The 23,552-nt window shown below is 41.9% G+C and overlaps 1 protein-coding gene across 4 annotated transcripts in view; it reads right to left on the reverse strand.

Moving 5' to 3' along the window:
- Window positions 1-1,037: 1,037 nt before the first annotated feature.
- RFX8 (regulatory factor X8) overlaps window positions 1,038-23,552 on the reverse strand; it is a 60,967-nt gene continuing 38,452 nt past the window's right edge. For 3 of the 4 annotated variants that reach the window (XM_067563518.1, XM_067563515.1, XM_067563516.1), the window contains exons 10-15: window positions 17,796-17,854; window positions 13,554-13,710; window positions 11,890-11,984; window positions 10,949-11,063; window positions 4,305-4,597; window positions 1,038-1,385 (exon numbers count right to left, since the gene is read on the reverse strand). In XM_067563518.1, coding sequence (XP_067419619.1) covers window positions 1,209-1,385; window positions 4,305-4,597; window positions 10,949-11,063; window positions 11,890-11,984; window positions 13,554-13,710; window positions 17,796-17,854 — 896 coding nt within the window. In that variant the 3' untranslated portion in view covers window positions 1,038-1,208. The remainder of the gene's footprint in view (window positions 1,386-4,304; window positions 4,598-10,948; window positions 11,064-11,889; window positions 11,985-13,553; window positions 13,711-17,795; window positions 17,855-23,552) is intronic. The other variant, XM_067563519.1, reaches the window with a different exon arrangement.

Genomic DNA, 23,552 nt, shown 5'->3' on the forward strand with positions numbered 1-23,552 from the left:
CACCTGCAAAAGTGGTGAAAACAGGAGGTATTCTTAAACAATGACACAAAGGCTTGCTTTTCTCACCCTCAATCCCCAACATATATAAGATCTCCAAACTTTTAATCTCATCCCTACAGCAGAATGAACCCCTGCCCTTTTTCTCTAGCAAACAATGCCAACCTGAACCTTTGTGGGGCTATTCTGGCTATCCTCCCCACTTTTGACTTCCCTCCCACTGGTTGGGCTGAGAACCACTTGGAGACAGATGAAAGATAAATGAGGATTTCCAAAAGCACGAAGAGGGAATGTCAGAGGAGCTCCAATCAAGTATCCGTCCCCTGCCTCCAAACTTCTTGCAACAGTGAATTACATTCTACATGATGGGATCAACTTCCTGTAGTAGTGCTTCTCCAAACTATTTGAAAGAGCCAATTCCCAAGTGTTGCCCACATCACAGCTACTCAGTCTCCAAAAGTGAATGCTCATGTGATATACATTTAAAATCCTGTAGAATGCTACAAATTTTATACCAATTTGTTTCCAGTATTTCCCAATATTTTCTGTATAATTCTGCCTGTGCTGTGGTCACACAGCAAGTTTTAACAATGTTGTGTCTGACATATGGGAAAGTCAATGATAGGGCCTATTCTGTCCTAACTAATAACATTGTATGTGAGATACTGACTCCACAATATTCTGCAGCAATGGGAAGTTCAGCAGGAATTTTTCCAAGATTCATAGCAATGCACACCCATGGATCTGAGACTAGAGTTGAGCTCCAGATAAACTGAGATACCTACCATAACAGGATATGGCAAAGACAAAATGGCAGCCTGAATGCTGGCGTACATATTGTAGACACAAAGAAGCAGCTGGATAGGGTTAATAGTCCATCCCACAGTTTCTGTTGACTTTCTTTGGCATTGTGATTTCAGGTAGGTCTTTAACATTATTGATGACAGAATTGTGAGAAAAAGGGAAAAACAAAAAACAAGCAGGCAGCTATATTCTATGTTAGGGTTTCTTATATGTTTACTCAAATAAGTCAAATAGTTCAATACATCCAAACTTTAAATAATAAAATTATTATTATTATTAATAATAAAACTACTTTAACACTGTTCTGTAGCTAGTATTTACAAAAAAAACCCCTTTCATTTCACAAAAAAATAAAACATTTTCTTAAATCTATATAGTAAATACAATAAATCCTTTGTAAACAATTTTTATAAGTCTGTCTGGATTTCCCTGAAACAAACACTAGTTGAACTCTGCTGTGCATCACAGGTGCGAATAATAAATTTCTGTCCATCTTTTAGAGTAACAAGCGCTTCCTTTCCAACTGGAAGATTCATTTTAACTGAACTTTTAGTAGCTTTGTCTTCCAGCATGACCTGGATGAGCTGCAAATAAAACATGGAAGTGTAAATATTATCACTGTGGAGAGATTATATCTCGGATTCTCCTGCTATTAAATAAAATGTATTTTTGATTATCTGTTTCAAGGGCCTGCTCCTGCAAACATTTATATTTAGAAGAAAGATGATCTGATGATTAGGGTACCAGCCTAGGACATGGGAGACCCAGGAGTGAGTCCCTGCTCTGCCATAGCATTCCTATATGGCCCTGGACAAGTCATTTAGCCTCTCTGTGCCTCAGTTCCCCCATCTGTAAAATGGGGATAATGGTATTTCCCTGCCTCACAGATGTGTTGGAAAGATAGATATATTATAGACTATGAAGTACTTTGAGCTGTACTGATAAAAAGCCCTATGTAAGAATTAGGTATTATTAAGCTTGTGAATAACTTTATGCACATGATTAGTGTTGTTGAATTCAGTGAGATTATCCATATGCATAAATGCTTGAAGGATTGTGCCCTGAACTTTTTACCGTTTCATTTTATCAAGTCTCCTCAAAGTGTGGGATATGTTTAATAGAATCACCAGATTAGCCTTCAATATAATAATATATACATTTTATATAGTCCTGTCGTATCCCCTCTTCTTCTCTTTTTCCAAATAAATAATCCCAGTCCTTTCAATTTTTGCTCATGTGGAGTACCTCTTTAGTGTGAAATCTTAGTCTCATTGAAGTAAATGGGAGTCTTGCCATTGACTTCTTTGGGGCCAGGATATTTCCGTCTCTAATCATCTTAATTAACACATGTATTCTATATTTATGTCCTTTTTGATAGAGAATTTGAGAAGAGGACACAGCATTGATTTATATAATGCAGTTAATGCTTTCCTTATTTTTTCTATCCATTTAACAAAGAGAAGCATTTGATTTGCTTATTTGCCATTGCTGCCCATTGAGCTATGAGATACACAGGTCTCTCCGCTGTGATTTACAGTGTATTCTATGTAAAGTAGGTGTAGAACTGACTATAGCCCAGTGCTCTGCAGATAAACCTCACTGCAGGTGCACAGCTGAAGGGGATTTTAATTTGGTAACAGGTGACCAAAGAGAAAAAGCACAGAGTGTGTGGGTTGGGGTTTTATGGATAAATGAACATTGCTCGAGCTAAGAGGACAGTGCAAGTTCTGTAACAAGAAATAACAATCAGTTCAACTTTCTCTGCATTTCACTTTATTACATTAGTTTGTATGATCAGTTTAAATTATTCTTACCCTTGTGCATTACTTTATATTTGACTATGTGGAATTTCATCTGCCATCTTGCCCATTGACCCAGTTCTGTTAAATCCTACACTGATATGTCAGTAACTTGATATTTACCCATTTCCCAGCTGATTATTATTGATGATGATGCTTATGCATTCAAAACTGTGCTGGGCTCGTCAAAACAGTAAATAAAAACATGGCCCCTGTGCCAAAAAGTGTAGTCTATATGCAACATGAAGTAGCAAGTGAGGGTCATACACAGAGAGAGATGGGAGGGAAGAGGAAGGATAAGGGTGATAATAATATTACAAAGTTACTCAGTAAGACAGACACATATTAATGGTACTGATTCAGGGGGTTTTATTTATGACTTTTGTTACTATTCCTTCCTCTCACTTCTCGTAGGCTTCATAGCAAAACTGCATTTTCAGCAGTGACAGCAGTTTTCAGAGATGAGGATGGAGGTGTGACTAAAAGGTTTTCCAAGCATAACAGGCTGCTTGGAAGAAAGCATGGAGATGCCTGTGAGAGAAGGAGATGAAGAGTATGGAGATTGGTGTTGGCAGAGCAGATGGGGAAGTAGAAGGAAAGTCAGAAGGAGACCAGCTCAGAGATATCTGCAGAGACTGTATGAAGTGGAGTCTTGCATGCTAAGGTCAGAAATTGACCCTTGATACACAGAGGAACAGAGAACCAGTCAAGTGACTCACAGAAGAGATGATATGGGTGAGAGGATAAGTGAGGAAGGCTATTTTGGCAGCAGCATTTTGGACAGATGGGAGGGACGAAGGGGTTGGCATTAGAAACCCAAGAGGAGGTGTTTGTAATAGTTGAGGTGGGAGAAGACAAGACTGTGTCAAGAAATCTGACTGTCCCAGCGACATGAAGTGCCAGCATCACCCACTACTATGCTGTTGACTCCTCCTTATGGCCTTCTTAAGGTGGAGCTCCGAAAGCCCCAGCTCCCCTTGTAGTTCCTGCAACAGTAGTCGCAGCGAACACAGCACCAGCAGCACTTTTACAGTCCGTTTCTCCTGACCCAGTAACATCAGAACCTACATTCCATCAACTTCAGCAGAACACTACACAACCCAGGAATCCCGTTTCCACGAGCTTTGAATTTGGCCCAGTTTAGAGAGGCTGCTTTCCTCTTGCCTGTAGTATAAGTAGATGAACAGCCCAGAGCCATACCCTTGGGCAGTGAGCACACTCTTATTGCCAAGGTAAGAGCAATCTTTGACAGCAGTAACTCCGAGGCCAGGCCCACACTCACTTGTGGCACTGAATGTTCTGACCTAAAGGAGCAGTGGCCCTGACCCCAATCCAGTAGCTTTCCACTCTTGTCACTGAAGAAGTGTGGAAGGTGGGTAAATACTGGGAGATTAGGTTGGCAGCAAAGGAATTGTTGTGGGGTCAGGGTACAACTCCTTATAATATAACATTAGGGCTGAATCTTAGTGCTGCGAACATGCACCAGCTCCACTGGCCACTGCTCTCTAGGAAATATACTCCCCCCACAATTTAAGATGTGTGCTGCCCGTGTATGAAGGAGAAATCTGAAAACACATATGTACAGTATCATTTATATTACCCTTAGATGATCAGTTCACATTCACACACACCCTCATCTCTTGCAGCTAGGTTTAGAAAATTAATTATATTTTTTTTGTTAAACAAATGTATTGTTAGTTTTACCTTGTTGCCTGTGGCTGTGTCTACCACACAGCTCAGGACCCTGAGAATAATGCTGCTTAAATTAACATCACTCTGGCTCTGTTTCAGAGTCACGCAAGTTGGCTCTGGGGCTCTGGCTTGAAATTGCTCAGCAGAAAAATTGTCCGAAAGGTGAGCAGGTTCATGAACTAGCTGGATAGGTGAATCATTTTGCTGCATTCCTGAGTGAGTTCCATCTCCTTCCTCCTCTATATGGGATTGGAGAATGTGAATAACATATTCCAAAAGTAGCAAATTAAACAAATGCCAGGATCCTAGATTTAAACAACCACACACACACACAAAAAAAAAAATCACTGCAACATCATCACTTTTAGAGCTTCATATAAATACTCTACATAATCAGGTATATCTCTTTTGTAAAACACATGGTGTCATTATATTAGTAGGATCTGGAGCACAGTATTCACCAAATAAGAAATCTTGAATTATGTGTGTCTGCTCATCACCATGCAGGCAGAACATGCACTGAGTACAGATTTTAAACATGGACTAAAGGGGATCCCCCTTATCTTAACAATATGGGACAGTGCGGTTGTCCATCTTTCTTATTTTGCAAGGGTTAACTGCTTCCCATCATCCATGTTGCCTTGCTCACACTGATCAATAATTCCAGGCCTCCCCAAACAAAAAATCCTACTGACTGCGTATAGGTCGAGCCTCAGTCAATGTTCCTGTATGAGTGAGGCTGAACAGTTTAACTCGGCGCCTGCTTCAAAGCCCATCGAAGCCAATGGAAGGACTTGCCTTTGGACTGTCAACCCCACTCAGCAAAGACCAAATCATTTTCCATGTTTTGTTCAGCACCAAGAACATTATTGGCACTAAACAAGTAATTAATAATAATCCTAACACAGAATGAACACTTTACATGGGCATAAACAAGGGAGGATCTACAATCCTGGAAGTGCCCAGGAATTTGTTAATTTTTTTAATTTAAAAACTGCCTCTGCTCCTATTGATTATGCTCTAGGAACAAAAAATGTAGGCCTTACTTACAGGATGGGGGACTTTATAGTGGGAAGCACGGACTCTGAAAAAGACTTGGAGGTCATGGTGGATAATCATCTGTACTTGAGCTCATAGATTCATATACTCATAGACTATAAAAAGTCAGAAGGGACCATTATGATCATCTAGTCTGACCTGCACAATTCAGGCCACAGAACTTCACCCACCCACTCCTGTAATAGACCCCTAACCTTTGACTGAGTTATTGAAGTCCTCAAATAATGATTTAAAGACTTCAAGATACAGAGAATCCACAGCAAGTGACCCGTGCCCCATGGTGCAGAGGAAGGCAAAAAAACCCCAGAGCCTCTGCTAACCTGTCCTGGGGGAAAATTCCTTCTTGACCCCAGATATGGCAATCAGTTAAACGTGAGCAAGACTCATCAGCCAGACACCCAGAAAGAATTCTCTGTAGTAACTCAGAACCCACCCCATCTAACATCCCTTCACAGGCCATTGGACATATTTACTGCTAATAATCTAAGATCAGTCAAATGCCAAATTAGTCTGTCCCATCATACCATCCCCTCCAAAAATCTATCAAGCTCAGTCTTGTAGCCAGCTAGGTTTCTTGCCCCCACTGCTCCCCTTGGAAGGCTGTTCCAGAACTTCACTCCCCTGATGGTTAGAAACCTTCGTCTAATTTCAAGTCTAAACTGCCTGATGGCCAGTTTATATCCATTAGTTCTTGTGTCCACATTGGTGCTGAACTTAACTAACTCCTCTCCCTTCCTGGTATTTATCCCACTGATGTATTTATGGAGAGCAATCATATCTCCTCTCAGCCTTCTTTTGGTTAGGCTAAACAAGCCAAGCTCTTGAGTCTCCTCTCATAAGGCAGATTTTCCATTCCTTGAATCATTCTAGTATATATCTGTTCCAGTTTGAATTAATCTTTTTTAAGCATGGGGGACCAAAACAGTATTCCCCTCTTTGTGCCAAGCTCAGTAATAAAAAAGTTAAATAAGGTCGGTCCTAAAACTGATCCCTGAGGAACTCCACTAGTAACCTCCCTCCAGCCTGACAGTTCACCTTTCAGTATGACTTGTTGTAGTCTCCCCTTTAACCAGTTCCTTATCCACCTTCCAATTTTCATATTAATCTCCATCTTTTCCAATTTAACTAATAATTCCCCATGTGGAACCGTATCAAATGCCTTACTGAAATCTAGGTAAAATAGATCCACTGCATTCCCTTTGTCTAAAAAATGTTATCTTCTCAAAGAAGATCAGGTTGGTCTGGCACAATTTACCTTTTGTAAAGCCATGTTGTATTTTGTCCCCATTACCATTGATCTCAATGTCCTTAACTACTTTCTCTTTCAAAATTTTTTCCAAGACCTTGCAAACTATTGAAGTCAAACTAACAGGCCTGTGATTACCCGGATCACTTTTTTTCCCTTTCTTAAAAATAGGAACTATGTTAGCAATTCTCCAGTCATACGGTACAGACCAAGTTTACAGATTCATTAAAAATACTTGCTAATGGGCTTGCAATTTCACGTGCCAGTTCCTTTAAAGTCCTTGGATGGAGATTATTTGGGCCCCCTGATTTAGTCCCATTAAGCAGTTCAAGTTTGGCTTCTACCTCAGATGTGGTAATTTCTACCTCCATATCCTCAAACCCATTAGCCCCCCTGCCACTATTCCTAAACTCTCCGTTAGCCTCATTAAAAACTAAGGCAAAGTATTTGTTTAGATATTGGGCCATGCCTAGATTATCTTTAACCTCCACCCCATCCTCAGTGCTTAGCGGTCCCACTTCTTCTTTCTTTGTTTCTTTCCTGTTTATATGGCTATAGAACCTTTTTCTATTGGTTTTAATTCATTTAGAAGGTCCAACTCTGCTTGGCTTTTGGCATTTCTCACTTTGTCTCTACATGTTCTGACCTCCAAGACATATCTTTTCTTGCTTATTCCTCCCATCTTCCACTCCTTGTCTGAGATTCTTGCTCATCCAGCTTGGTCTACAACCCTTGCCTATGAATTTTTTCCTCTTCCTTGGGATGCAGGCTTCAGATAGTTCCTACAACTTTGACTTGAAGTAATTCCAAGCCTCCTCCGCCTTTAGATCCTTGAGTTCTTCAGTCCAATCCACTTCCCTAACTAATTCCCTTAATTTTTTAAAGTTAGCCCTTTTGAAATCAAAGACCCTAGTCACAGATCTATTATTGTTTATTCTTCCATTTAGTTTGAACTGAATTAACTCATGGTCGCTCAAACCAAGGTTGTCTCCTACAACCAGTTCTTCTATGAGATCCTCGCTATTCACCAAAACCAAATCTAAAATGGCATCCTCTCTTGTTGGTTCAGCAACTATTTGATGAAGGAATTCATTAGCTATCACATCCAGGAAAATCTGAGCCCTATTATTATTACTAGCACTAATCTTCCAGTCTATATCTGTGAAATTAAAATCTCCCGTAAACACACAGTTCCCAGTAGTATTTACTTCATTAAAAACATTAAGGAGGTCTCTATCCATGTTCAAATTGGATCCCGGTGGTCTATAGCACACCTCAAGCACTAAAACCCAGGGGAAGCTCTAGCAGTTTTCTTCCCCAATGTGATTTTTGCCCAGACAAACTCTGTCTTATCCATTGCATCACTTCTAATTTCTTTACAGTCCACTTCATCTTTGATATACAACGCTATTCCACCACCTTTACCTTTATTTCTGTCTTTCCTAAACAGCACATACCCATCAATACCTGTACTTCAGTCATGACTACTATTCCACCTTGTTTCTGTTATCCCTATATCTGGTTTCACTTCCTGCACCAGTAGCTCTAGTTCCTCCATTTTATTACCCAGTCTCCTCATATTCGTGTACAAACATCTTAATTTTTGCTGTTTGGCTTCGCTCATGATTCGCTACAGTCATTCTACTGCCAGTATCACCTATTAGACTGGTATCTACAACACCATTCTCCTACCCACTGCTGTATCCTTTCCTATTTCATTTTCCTCCCTCTCAATGTTAAAATCAGGCACGGAGATCACCCAGGCATCTCCCAACCATCTCCTCCAAATTCATAGTTTAAAGCTCCCTTAATCAGTTGTGCTAACCTCCATCCTAGAAGTCTATTTCCCTCCCTATTCAGGTGAAGTCCATCCCAAGAGAACAGTCCTCTGTCCACGAATGCGTCCCAGTGGCCATACATCCCAAAGCCCTCCTTATAGCACCACTGTCTGAGCCATCTGTTGATCATCAGAATCCTGTCACGCCTTTGTTGTCCTCTAGAGACAGGCAGAATCCTACAGATCACCACCTGAGCCTCCATTTCCTTAAGAGTCTTCCCCAGCCTGGCATAATCACCCTTGATTCGTTCCAATGAGAATGTAGCCGTATCACTTGTTCCCACATGAAGGACAATCAGTGGATTCTTGCCAATCCCACTAGGATCCTCTTCAGCTCAGGTCCACGTCTCGTATCCTAGCACCAGGCAGACAGCCCACTCTTCTGTTCTCCAGATCAGCTCTGGTTACAGGCCTGTCTGTTCTTCTCAGGAGGGAGTCCCCAGTCACGTAGACATGCCTTTTCCTGGTGATGGTGCAATTTTCTGGCCTCTCCCCTGTTCTTTCTGGCTGCAAGTCCCCTCATCTTCTATTCTCCCTTTCAATCTTCTGCAACACATCCTGGATCCCCCTGGGGCTCTTATTTGGTGGTATCTCCATTGGCTCATCCACTCTTTGTACGGGACTAGCTCTTCTTCCCTTCTTCCTTGCCCTCCCACCTTCAGTTATCTCTTGCTGCACCCCTTCTTCATTTTCCAACTCTGCAAACCTGTTCCTGAGCTCTATTTCTCCTTCACTAGCCCATCTTTTCCTCTGCCTGGTTCTTATAGTCACATGGTTCCTCTGACCACTTTCCTCACCCAGCAGTCTCCCTTCAGACTTCTTTGGTCCTGCTTCCATCTGCAAATCTGGGCTTTTCCCTGCAGCCTCATCATGCCTTGCTCCCTCATCTGCTCGAACCCCCTTCTAAACTCAACCAGAGTTTCCCCCTGCATCTACAAGCTCCAGATCTTCTCTTCCATCAGCTCTATCAGGCAGCACTTCATACAAATGAAGCTCTTTTATGGTACCCCCTTCCAGGATCACGTACATCCCGCAGCTCCCACGTCCAGTTATCTTCATTGTCTCTTCCATTGCTTGAGTGACTACCACGACCACCTCTGTATCTGTCATGCCTTTCTCCCTACTTCCTGTCAGTGAGAGAAAAAAACCGCACAGGCACAGGCACAGGCACAGGCACAGGCACAGGCACAGGCACAGGCACAGGCACAGGCACAGGCACAGGCACAGGCACAGGCACAGGCACAGGCACAGGCACAGGCACAGGCACAGGCACAGGCACAGGCACAGGCACAGGCACAGGCACAATACCCCACCCAAAACAAACCCTCAACAACCACTGCAACATATCGCAACCTCCCTCCCCTGTTTGCAGGCTCCTGTGCCGTTACCTGATTGGGTGGTTCCTTTTATAGGCCCCCTAATTAGGGAAGCCCTGCCCCCTAATCAGGCTCAGCTGCTCTCAGTGCCCCACCCAGTACCAGACCCTGCAAACTGGAAAAAAAAACCAACAACAAAACCACCAAACACACAAAAAAAACAAGCACAATAAAAGGAACAAACACACAACTCACTCACTGCCCCTGAGGACTAGGGGCTTGACTCCTCCCTTCTCCAACAGAACTCCTACTCAAACTCCCCTGCTTACAGCTCTGTTTGCTGGCTCCTGTGCCACTGCAGCTGCTGCTCTCAGTGCAATGCTGTGGCCAAAAGGGCTAATGTGATCCTTGGAGGTATTAAGAGAAGAATATCAAGTAGGAGTTGGGATGTTATATTACCTCTCTATTTGACACTGGCACAGCCAGTATCCACTTTTGGAGTTCTCACTTCAAGAAGGATGTTGAAAAATTGGAGAGAGTTAAAAGATTGGAAAATATACCTTATGGTGAGAGAACAGAAATTTGATAATAGAGGGCTCTTCTACCTGGCAGGCAAAGGTGTAACAAAATCCAATGGCTAGAAGTTGAAACGACACAAATAAGGCACAAAATTTTAAGTGAGTGTAACTAACCACTGGAACAATTTACCAAGTGTGGTAGTGGTTTCTCCTTGACTGGAAATTTCTAAATCAGAAAAGTGTGTGTGGCCTGTGTCATGCAGGTGGGCAGACTGGGTAATCACAATAGTCCCTTCTGGCCTTTTAAAAAAAAAAAATCTATGAATAAGTCAGATAACCATTTTTTCTTCTTTGAAATGGTCTCTGCATATTTCTATGTGTGGGCTAAGGAGATTTAATTAAACAAGAATTGCAGAATTGCCCTCCTGAAGCAAATATCAGATCTTGATAGCAATTCAAGAGAACAGTCAAACATCTCTCATTGCTTCTCTTCTTCATCTTGCCCTTCTGCTTGAAGGCAGCTAACAGCAGGCCCTGATGTGTCCTGAAAGTAAGGGCCTTTTGGAGGCTTAGGAGTCAATGCCAATGAGAGACTGGCACTGACTTTCCTGACACAAAGGGGACAAGGATCTGGGCCAATGTCCATCGCAGCACAGAGCATGAGAAAAAGCCTTACTTACCAAAACTGTCTGTATGGCACAGTGTCATAGCCTTGCTTACTGCAGTTAAGAGGAAGTTCCATCTCAGTTGGAAGTTAGCTGCTAGTTTTCTAAACTCATCTTTATTCTTGCTTGGCTGTAAATAGAGGATGACTTGATTCATGATAAGGTTAAATAAAAATACATGCAGTACTGAAGACTTCACATGCAATTTGTATACAGAAATAAAAACCATACACGCAGTTTGAGATCCTCTGAGAAAGGACACTATAGAAGTGCAAAGTACTATTACTACTTAAAACACACACACACACACACACAGGGAACTTACAAGGAATAATTAATTAAAAGGGAGTACAGCTTCCTTCCAAGGAGAAAAAAAAAAGTAAAAGAAACCATTTAAATTCACAGGGTTATCCCAACTAGCCCAAACTACCAGCACCACTACAGCTGCTGCTAATTCTGATTCACCACTGGAGGAAATATTGAGAGTCTGGTAAGGCAAGAGAAGAAGTATGCACAGTATGAAGATAGTTATATCCATTTTCATAAGCAAAGCTATTTCAGTAGGAGAAACCACTTTCCTACAGCTGCTCAGATTTTAGTAGACTCCTAAATAATGAAGCATACTCTTCAGTCTTATCTGCCTTTTCCTATTGGTTTTAGATTATAAAGAAAGAGAATGCTTTGTGGCTATGAAGTTAGACCAGATACTTGCATTGCCTGTGTGATTATACAGGATGCACGCAAAAGTGGAATTTTTGTTTAACAATCACTTTCCTTTTTACGTAATCCATTTATGTAATCTTGATAGTCCTGTCAGAGTATTGGTATGCAATATCATTGCTGCAAACTACTGAGAAGCATTTTAGCAACTGTCTTTACTGTAACATGAAAGAGAAACATATGATAAATGATGTGATTGCTTTTTTCTTTTTTGAAATAATGAGGTAATTTTGTACCTGAATGACAAAAGCCTGAAGATTTGAAGACATACAGTTCAGGAAAACCCTAACATCTGTGGAAGTGTCCAGCAAGGAAATCAAATTATTCAAGCCTATAAAATATAAAAGGAATATGTATTGCTTGCAGCATTTGGTTTACACTTCTCTTTAGCAGCAATGTCAAAAATACATTAAGACAACTGCTCATAGCATATAACTAATACATTTTGGGCCAGATTTTGACACCCCTACTAATGCTGGGTGGCACCTAACTCTGAAATTAATTCCATTCTAATCAGGTTCATATCCTTTCCCATCACTGTAGCATATGACTACTCATCATGAATAAGGGTAGCAGATTCTGGCCCTCTAAGACTATAGGTTATTTCAAATGTGAGAGGAGAATGAATGGATGGACTGAGTTTGTAAACATTATCAGATTATTAATTTGAGTTTTCACTTGATTCACAAAGCATTCTTTTTCATCTGCTGACGTGGAGACAACTGCTTAAAAATAATAAAAGGAGTTTTTGACAATTTTGCTGAGAAACTAAAAATTTAGCCACTGTTGACCAAACTCAGTTCAGATGTGGCAATGCAAAATGTTTAAAAATTAACATACAGCACCAAATGCTATACTCTGATTTGCACCAAAGTCAGTATTATTCTGTAACAAAAGTTACTTTGGGATTACACCAGTACAACTGAGAGTAGCATTTATCCCTGTGACTTTTTCCTTCAAGAAGATTCAAAGACAATCAATAAATCCACTTTTGTAAAAATAAGGTACTCACTAATTCTAGTAACAATAATATTTTGCATTTATAAAGTGCTTTAGATTTTCAAAGCATTATACAAGCATTATCTAATTAATCCTCACAACTACTCTGTGAACTAGGTAATTTATTATGCCCATAGGAAAAGCAATCACCGAGAGATGAAATGTCCAAGTTCACATAACAAGTTAGGAGCAGAACCAGGAATAAAATTCAAGATTTTCTTTTTCTAGCCCTATGCTCAGTCCAGTAGACAAAGTTGCTGTCTCTCACTAATAAATTTAAATGGCAGCCCATAAATCTAAGAATTAACTTGTCATTAGAGTCCTATCATTGTTCATTGTGTGTCATTGTATGTCATTGTTCCATATAAACATTGCATTTTGCTGCTTATAAATCAACATAGGTTCTATGTGCCACGATGTAGGAGAAAGACATTGAGATTGCAAGGTCAATAACCTTTGTCCAGTTCATTGCACAATATTTAAATCTGTCCATTTGACATAATGTAATGTAGTGTGACTTGATTAATAACACAGGAACATGCAAAATGTAATTCTCCACTTTTTTTTATTAAAGACAATAATAAAAAATAGATATACTTACTTGTCAACATTTTGCTCAAAGCACATTTTTATAATGACATAAAAATATTGCTGCTGTTACAGAAATCTGTAAGATGGAACCAGAACTAAAAGCCTATCATTCTTATCCTTTAATGCTTAGAGGATAATGTTATATGTGCCAATCTCAATTTTACTGGACCTCTTCCAATAATTAGGGTTACTGCAAGATTATACTTCCGATTAGGGCAGATCATGAATAAACAAATACAGGGAAATGCTAAAGCTTTAACAACATGTGAGCCAAGTGCTTCAATGAATAGAAAAGATATAAAAATATTACATTTGAGCTCCATGTCACTTTCCATTTCATCCATACTTCTAAACTTCTTTTGCAAGGGACTTCCAGGAATATCCACAATTCCCTGATTGATGATGGCATTCAAGTCTGATTTTAAAATAGTAACTCTGCTGTTGTTGTTCAAGACTATTCTCATTGTCTATAGAGGAAGAAAAAAAGTAAGTACCTTTCATTTTGTTAAACCTGTCTCTGTCAAAAAGTAACCCATATTCAGTGTTAAGTTAGAACACGGAGTTTAATGACATTACACAACCAGTCTATCTAGTCCCCAGATGACCACTAATGTTCAAGTTAGGCACATTTCAAATTGTCCTCACAGAATGTTCAGCAATTGATAATCTACTTCTCAACTATATTCTGCATTCCTCAGCAAAGTGGAGCAGATAACATAGACCAATATAAAATAAACTGGCCTGGTAAATTTTCAGTATCCGAACCTGTTGCTCTTATATCAAAGAATAGTCTTATAAAAACTGAAGAATTAAAAAGCGTATCAGAGGACTAACTTTTCCTCAATGTCTACTGACATTGATGTGTGCATTTTAATTAAATTCAGAGGCAGTTTTTCACCTCCTGCTCAGAAAAAATAACAGCCCAAACCTTTGAGAATTGAAATGTAAAACTGGTTGGATTATTTGTAAAAAATAATATTAGTTGAGACTGAATATCTTTTCTTTGTTTGTGAATCATTTGTGAAGTGATTCTGATTTATTCAGTGTATTCCCCATTCACAGGTATTCCCCCAATACTTTCAGCAATTAATGTTTAGCTTGTAGATTGGATAATAAATAGGTGAACAGTTCAGAAACATAGTTTGTGACCAGTCACCTTTATCACAAGGTATTATTTTTGGCTTTCCTAATGAAACTTTTAAAATGGGAAAATAATGAAGAGATAATAATGGACAATGAATAACGAATAATGCTCTGGAATGGATTTCCAGATGAATAATCATTTGTGCTAAAATTCAAGAAACTTTCAGGATTCACAAACATTTTCACAAATACCCAGCAATCATCTGGATACTTGTGAATAATGAATAATATGACAGCACAAAGAGCTTTGGAGTGTAGCAGGCTCATTTATTTGCAAATATAATTCTAAACCTGTTTATTCATTATTCAACCCACTTTCCCGCAATATCAATAACACTCCAGTCCTCATTCATTTTAGTTTACTGCAGTTCATCTTGCAAAACTGTTTTTGGACGGGATTAAATATTACTTCCTTCTTCTCCCTTTTCAGTGGGAGTTTCCAGTTTCTCAAGAAATAACGAAATACAAACATCTGCCTTACAAAACACCCCTACCTTTTTCTATCATCTGGAAATAAGACCACCCCAGGCTTCTAGCAGCAGCTGCTAAAAACAAGAGAATGTGACCCTGAACATTAGGGATGAAATATGGGTGTGGCATCCTCAGTATGCTGATGACACCCAGTTCCATATTCCCATTTCTTTAGAATAAATTGGTGCAGTGGAGCAATTTATTGTGTTGGGCTATGGGTGAGGGCTTGCTGACTAAAAGCCAACCCTGACAATTCTGAGATCATGCTTACAGAATGTAGGAAGCAGCCAGTGGAAACATATCCACACTCCTTTTTTAAGGGATATGCCCCCATTTTATTACATCCCCAATTATTTCCGGGTGTCCCAATATCAGCAGATGTCAAGTCTGTTTCTTATCTTCTGCACACGGCAGAGAGGTTACATCATTCTCTTTCAGAGGCTGACCTTGCCAAGGTTACCCATGCTTTGTCATCCAGGTGGTTAGATTATTGCAAAGCACTCTACGTGGGACTATATGTCTATCATTTTCAGAAACTGCAGTTACTGCAGAATGCAGCAGCACAGTCATTCAGTGGTGTTTCTCATTAGGAGCACAGTGACTTGCACTGGCTGCCAATTTATTTCTGGGGAAAGTTCAAAGTGTACTTTGACGACAGGGGGTGCTTTTGACCTATAAAGCGCCATGTGGTTTGGGTCTACCTGCCTGCCTGACCACCCAGCTCCATGTGAGATACCTTTGTGTTTCTCACAGGAAAACAGTTATGATTATTTGAGGTATTCAGGCTAACAGTCGCCTAGTATAACCAGGAAGGGGTTGAAGGCACAATGAGGGATCTAGTGGAAGGATCCAATGAATCATAGAATCATAGGACTGGAAGGGACCTCAAGGGGCCTTCTAGTCCAGTCCCCTGCACTCATGGCAGGACCAAGCATTATCTAGACCATCCCTGAGAGGTGTTTATCTAACCTGCTCTTAAAAATCTCCAATTATGGAGGTTCCACAACCTCCCTAGGTAATTTATTCCACTGCTTAACTACCCTGACAGTTAGGAAGTTTTTCCTAATGTCCAACCTAAAACAACTTTGCTACAATTTAAGCCCATGGCTTCTTGTCCTATCACCAGAGGTTAAGGAGAACAATTTTTCTCCCACGTTCTTGTATGTATTTGAAATATATTTGTATACCTTTTATGTATTTGAAAACTGTTATCATGTCCCCCCTCTTCTCTTCTCCAGAGTAAATAAACCCAATTTTTCAATTTTCCCTCATAGATCATGTTTTCTAGACCGTTAATTATTTTTGTTGCTCTTCTCTGGACTTTCCCCAATTGGTCCACATCTTTCCTGAAATATGGCACCCAGAACTGGACACAATACTCCAGCTGAGGCTAATCAGTACAGCAGAAGAATTACTTCTCATGTCTTGCTTACAGAATTCCTGCTAATACGTCCCAGAATGACGGCTTCGAGGTCCCCTGCTCCCACCACTAATACTGCACATTTGCTTACTCCACCCCTCCAACATGCAGGCCAGCAAAGGTGAGCCAAAAGACCAGTGGTAATTACTACCCTTCTCTTCCCTCCGACTTTTGGCGCAAGAGGAGGCAGAGGGGGAACTTGTGGCTTCCCTGCACTGTTCCTAGGATGGCACAGAAGCAACACACTGCCTCTTCCTAAATCTGGCCCTTCATTTAGTTTACTGTAAATCACATGAGCAGCAAAATAAAAAAGATACAATTAAAAAAAGCTACAGTTAATGAGAGTTGAGGATGCTCGTCCTCTCACAGGACAGACCCTGTATGTGTGGAGGGGACAATTTTGTTTTGAAAAACTGTTTGATCTATTTGTAGCTTTTAATTACCACTGGTTTTTTGGCTCACCTTTGCTGGCCTGCATGTTGGAGGGGTGGAGCCAAAACACACCCATTCCCCTTTTCCTCCATGCCCACTCCTTGCCTATCTGCTTGGGGTGGAGTAAGCAAATGTGCAGTATTCTTTATCCCTGCACATATAGACCCCAGATAGAGGCAGCTCATGCAAAGGAGGGCAAGAGAGTGCAGTCTACCTTGCAAGCTAGCCATAATAAATACTATTTTTTTAAAAAATATACAACACACTAATTATAGGGTTAAAAAGCCAGCTTCTTGCTGCAGTTTTCTGGTCTTTTTATTTAGGAAGGGTAGTACTGTGGGGCACCAGGAGCAGGAGATGCACACTGTCATTATTTCATGTTTTAGATCAAGGTTACCCCTCTCATGAAAAAACAGATAGGAGGTGACCTGAGGAGAAAAGCTCAGTGAATACAACTTTGCAGAGATCCTTTCCAGTTGCCCTATTGGGGATGGAGTGGGGAGGACGGCCTACCCCAGTGGAAAAGATCACAGGCTTGTCCCCACACCTGACCTCAGAGATTTATGTAGAGGCCTTGTGTCTGTGCAATAGCTTCAACTCTAGCTTGAACCCCCCTTCCTCAGCTCCCTGCTAGTGTGGCTTCATTACATCTGTGGTACTCCAGGGACTCCTGTAGGCATGATGGCTTCAGAACCCTGAATTGGGGGGGGGAGGGGAGAGACAGCCTACACAGAACCAATTATATAACAACTCCAGGCTATATCATCTTTTTGGGTTGGAGGGAGGACAATATGCAGCCCCTATCTTATCCAGGTTTGGCTAGTCTCCACTGATTCCCCCAACATGGACCCTGACTTTATTAGAGAGGCTTCCACAGGATCCAGAGTGGAAAGCAGTGCCAAAGAGAGTACTCTCAGTGTTTGGACCTAGGAGGCATGATTTGGCCCCCAGTTATGACTTGTTTCAATACATAAACATAAAGAAATGTTCTGTTGTTATATTATGAAAAGAGCGTGTAAAATACATAACCAAGCCTTGTGCTTTTTGGGTTCCGGTTTTAAAAAGTACATTAAAAAAAACCCATACCTTTGCCATATTAGAAAGATACGTCTTTCTTCTTAGTCTTTTTACAAACACAGTAACTTCTGTGAAGGAGGAAGAGGCAGGTGTTTCTTATCACTGACATTTTAAATTCTGAAGCACATTAATGAAGACAGACTTTATTATAATTTAGAAAATGGGCCCACGAGTGAAGACTATGATAGGCTGAGGGCTCAATCCTGCAAGGTATTTAGTGCCTTGACTTCAAAGAGTCAAAGAGAGCCTCTAGGCAGCAGTGACCATGAGACAGTCAAGTTCAGGATCCTGACAAAAGGAAGAAAGGAGAACAGCAGGATACGGACCATAGACTTCAGAAAAGCTGATTTTGACTCCCTCAGGGAGCTGATGGGCAGGATCCCCTGGGAGGCTAATATAAGGGGGAAAGGAATCCAAGAGAGCTGGCTGTATTTTAAAGAAACCTTATTGAGGGCACAGGAACAAACCATCCCGATGTGCAGAAAAAATAGCAAATATGGTAGGCGTCCAGCTTGGCTTAAAAAAGAAGTCTTTGGTGAACTTAAACACAAAAAAGAAGCTTACAAGAAGTGGAAGCTTGGTCAGATGACTAGGGAGGATTATAAAATACTGCTCGAACATGCAGGAATGAAATCAGGAAGGCCAAAGCACAACTGGAGTTGCAGCTAGCAAGGGATGTGAAGGGGAACAAGAAGGGTTTCTACAGGTATGTTGCCATCAAGAGGAAGATTAGGGAAAGTGTGGGCCCCTTTCAGAATGGGGGAGGCAACCTAGTAACAGAGGATGTGGAGAAAGCTGAGGTACTCAATGCCTTTTTTGCCTCTGTCTTCACAGACAAGGTCAGCTCCCAGACTACTGCACTGGGCGGCACAGAATGGGAAGGAGGTGAACATCCCGCAATGCTGAAGGAATAGGTCCAAGACTATTTAGAAAGATTTGACATACACAAGTCTATGGGGCCAGATGCAAGGCACCCGAGGGTGCTGAGGGAGTTAGCTGATGTGATTTCAGAGCCATTAGCTATTATCTTTGAAAGCTCATGGCAATTGGGGGAGGTCCCTGATGACTGGAAAAAAGCAAATAGGAAAGAGGATCCAGGGAACTACAGACCGGTCAGCCTCACCTCAATCCCTGGAAAAATCATGGAGCAGGTCCTCGAGGAATCCATTTTAAGGCACTTGGAAGAGAGGAAGGTGATCAGGAACAGTCAACACGGATTCACCAAGGGAAAGTCATGGCTGACCAACCTGATTGCCTTCTATGAAGAGGTGACTGGCTCTGTGGATGTGGGGAAAGTGGTGGACGTGATATACCTTGACTTTAGCAAAGCTTTTGATACGGCCTCTCACAGTATTCTTATCAGCAAGTTAAAGAAGTATGGGTTGGATGAATGGACTATAAAATGGATAGAGAACTGGCTAGAGCATAGGGCTCAACGAGTAGTGATCAATGGCTCCATGTCTAGCTGGCAGCCGGTCACAAGCGGAGTGCCCCAGTGGTTGGTCCTGGGGCCGGTTTTGTTCAGCATCTTCATTAATGATCTGTAGGATGGGGTAGATTGCACCCTCAGCAAGTTTGCAGATGACACTAAGCTAAGGGGAGTGGTAGATACCCAGGAAGGTAGGGATAGGATACAGAAGGACCTAAACAAACTGGAGGATTGGGCCAAAAGAAATCAGATGAGATTCAACAAGGACAAGTGCAGAGTCCTGCACTTAGGAGGGATTATTCCCCTCTATTCAGCATTGGTGAGGCCACATTTGAAGTATTGTGTCCAGTTTTGGGCCCCCCACTTCAAAAAGGATGTGGAGAAGTTAGAGAGAGTCCAGCGGAGGGCAACAAAAATGATTAGGGAGCTGGAGCACAAGACTTATGAGGAGAGGCTGAGGGAACTAGGCTTGTTTAGCCTGCAGAAGAGAAGAATGAGGGGGGATTTGACAGCAGCCTTTAACTACCTGAAAGGGGGTTCCAGGGAGGATGGAGCTAGGCTGTTCTCAGTAGTGGCAGATGACAGAATAAGGAGCAACGGTTTCAAGTTGCAGTGGGGGAGGTCTAGGTTGGACATTAGAAAAAAGTTTTTCACTAGGAGGGTGGTAAAGCACTGGAATGGGTTACCTAGGGAGATGGTGGAATCTCCATCTTTGGAGGTTTTTAAGCTGCAGCTTGACAAAGCCCTGGCTGGGATTATTTAGCTGAGGTTAGTCCTGGTTAGTCCTGCTTTGAGCAGGGGATTGGACTAGATGACCTCCTGAGGTCCCTTCCAACTCTATGATTCTATGAGGTATTCAGCACCTTGTAGGATTGAGCCCTATTGTTCTAAAACAGTGGTTCTCAGCCTCGGGGGTCACTTGTGGCCCAAGCAGCACACAACTGCGGCCCATGTGACATCATGAGGGCCATACAGGTAGTATATATATATTGTGTAGATGCAGCCCACAACTGTAAATAGGTTGAGAACCACTGTTGTAAAGCTTGCAATTAGCAGACAATAGCTTCATTGGTTAAAACTATTCCTAAAATCAATATACTCATGACAAAGAGGAGAAAATCTGCCAGATTTTTCACCCACTATACTTTTTCTTTTTTACTTGCAGCTATATGCTGTAACATTACAATTTAAAGTCAATTAAAGTAACATCAATTATAAATCTTTTCATTTTTTATTTAAAAACTGAAACCTTCACCTTCCTGCTTCCACAGTCATGAAGCATAATGACTGAAAACCAGTATTTTTTTGTTTCCAGTAGCACTCACAATATGCTAGAGACTGTGCAGCACTTAGAAAGCATGGTCCTGGCCCTGGGGTCTTACAGATAAATATGGTTTATATTATATCCTTAGGTGCAGGGAGATCCAGTGTAACCAGAGAATAAGTTATAGAGGTTTCCAGATGAGCAATCTTTTCTCTGATTAGAATTCATGACCTTCTGGGGCTTATGCAGGCCAGAAGGCTATGGATATTTATTTCTGAACCAGACCTGATCTAATATATTGCCCACAAAAAACTATGTTAAAAATTATTAAGGTTACAAAGTCAAACACTCAGAAGTTAGGGAAGGCCAGAATTAAGATTGGCTGTGAAATCTTGATTTGGTCCCCTTATGTCTATGCATTACAATACAGTCTTTAATCAGATGATCACACTATTTTTTCCCCCAGGACCTCTGCCTCATTCACTGCGCAGGATGGATGGTGCTCATTAATGAACAGATATTCAATATTCTGTGGTTGTGCAGCACAAGGTAATCCAGGTCCATGACTGGGCCTCAATGCTACGATAACACAAATAGTCATTATAATCCTCATTTTACAGATGGGGAGCTGAGGCACAGACACATTAAGGTAAAAATATCCACTAATTTTGGGTGCCCAACTTGAGACACCTAGGGCCTGATTTTTCAGAGTACTTAGCTTTATATGGGACTTTATATATTCAAGCTCCAATTGACTTTAGTTACAGTTGTCGGTGCTTAGCATATCTATCGATCAGGCACCAAGGTCTCAAGGTGGGCACTCAGAAAGTGAGGAACAGCCAATTAGAGACCACTGTGACAGATAGGGCAATTTCCTGCAATATCTTTGGAAGACCATATTGTACTAAGTATTTGAATGGTTCATGTATCATTGTGGGCCTGGGACTCAATGCGCTCCCTGGGGGGAAGGTACCACAGCTTGTCCAGCAAGTGAAAATAGTAAGTAAGGATTAAGGCAAATCACTCAAATTTATAACAGCTCCGAAGAGGTACCTCTCCGGGGGAGACACCCACATATTCTGGTTCAAACTGGATTCTCCAGAGACCAACAGACAAAGAAAGGACTTTGGGATAAACAGGCTGAGTTTAAGCTGACTTAAGGCCTTGATTCTGTTCTTGATCGAAAGGTTTATATGAACTCGTAACCACAGGGAAAGCCAGCTATGGGGTTTGAGAGACTGAAACCTACCAGAGCCCTGTGTTGGAGCTGGGGTGATCTCTGGTAAACTTTTTAGCATGTGAGTAGGTTCTTTTATTTTTTTTTATGATGTTTTCTCAGTAATGCTTTTATCTTAAAAATAAATGTGCTTGCACAGAAGGAGCTTTGTGGTAACTTGTATCTTTTGGTAATACACTGGTCAAATACAGCAATACATACAAACACTGTGGCAGAAGCAGAGACAGAATCTCATTCTTGGATTCCATTCCAGGTTCTGGCAAGGAGTATGGTCTAGTGGGCACAGTCTCTTCTATTTCCCCCTAACTTAACCCTTTCTGCTCCATCCCAGCCTTGTCTCTTCCCCATCCCTGGCTCCTTGTTCCAGTCCCATTCTACTTGCCTACCCAGTTCCAATCTCTATTCTTCAGGTTTCTTGGCCCAGTCCCAGTCTCCATGCCTAGCCAATCCCAGTTCCCACCTTCTGTTTTTTACCACCCCACCACTGGCGCCCTGTCCTAGTCTCCCATCCTGGGCTCCTCATCCAATCTCAGTCTCCCTCATTCTCTCCCATCTCCTTGTCCCAGTCTCTTTCTCCAGCCCACCCCAGTTTTCCCCTCGCACTGCAGCTCCTTGTCAGACCTGTCTCCTCCCTTCCCTTCCCTGTTCATCCCCCATTGCTTCATCGTCCCAGTCTCCTTGTGCAGCCAGTCCCAGTCTACCCCATCACCTCATTTGAGCTCAGTGTTCCCACAGTCCAGTGGCTTCCAGTCCCCTCAAATCCATTTCCCTCAATGGCTCCCAGTCCTCGGCTTCCCTGCCAGCTCTGACTAGCTATCTCCTTGCCCAATCAGTCCCAGTTACCGTTTCTCTCTGTACAGTTCCAGGCCTTGACACAGATAAATCAACCTATGTTGACTTACAGCTGCCACATTAATTACTGTGATGGCTGATGTCCACACTACGCTTCTTGGGTTGGTGGTGCACGTCCTCACCACCAGCACTTCCGCCGACCTAAGAGGGGCAGTGTGGGGAGCTGAGAGTCCGGTCTCAGCTCCCTGGTGGGAGCCAGGCTGCCCCACAGGCTCCCAGCAGGTTGCCCCCTCCCTCCCCATTTCGCTCCAGGAGCCGGGGGAAGCTGCCTGGGGCTTCTCACCCCGTTCCCAGTCTGTGGAGCTGTGAAATTGACAAGAATGACAGCCAACAGCCCATGTAAGGAACGCAGTGGCTACACCGACAGTATTTCAGAAAACTACCTCTCTATGTCAGGCCTGTCTCCTTCCGTCCAAATCATCATCTCAGCCTGTCTCTCAGACATCGCCTTTGAGACGTCTAGCCATCAGCTCAAGCTAAACATGGCAAAACAGAGATCCTAATCCTCCATCTAAATCCTTCCCACTATCTCCTTTCTCAATGGACAATACCACCATCTTCTCTGTCACTCAGGCCTGTAACCTGGGTATCATCTTCAACTCAGACCTCTTTCTAGGTCCTCACATCCAGGCTATGTCTAAGTCTTGCAGATTCTTTCTGCGTAATATCTCTAAGATACAGAACTTTCTTATCCATCCACACAGCTAAAACTCATGTCCAAGCTCTCATCATCTCGCACCTCAGTTACTGCAATATTCTCTTCCCTGGTCTTGACAAATACAGTTGCCTGGTTGCTATCCATTCAGAATACTGCACAGAGATCATTCTCCTAGCCTGTTACTTTGACTATGTTACCCTCTCTTGCATCCTTTCACGGGCTCCCTCTCCTCTATCATCTCAAACATAAGCCACTTGTCTTCACTTTCAAGGCCCTTCATGACCTATCCCCACGTATGTATCATCTCTCAGTCAATAATGAAACAC

Source organism: Emydura macquarii, unplaced genomic scaffold, assembly GCF_026122565.2.
Source record: "Emydura macquarii macquarii isolate MOO-44397 ecotype Brisbane River unplaced genomic scaffold, CSIRO-AGI_Emac_v2 contig_2531, whole genome shotgun sequence".
NCBI classification, from domain to species: domain Eukaryota; kingdom Metazoa; phylum Chordata; order Testudines; family Chelidae; genus Emydura; species Emydura macquarii.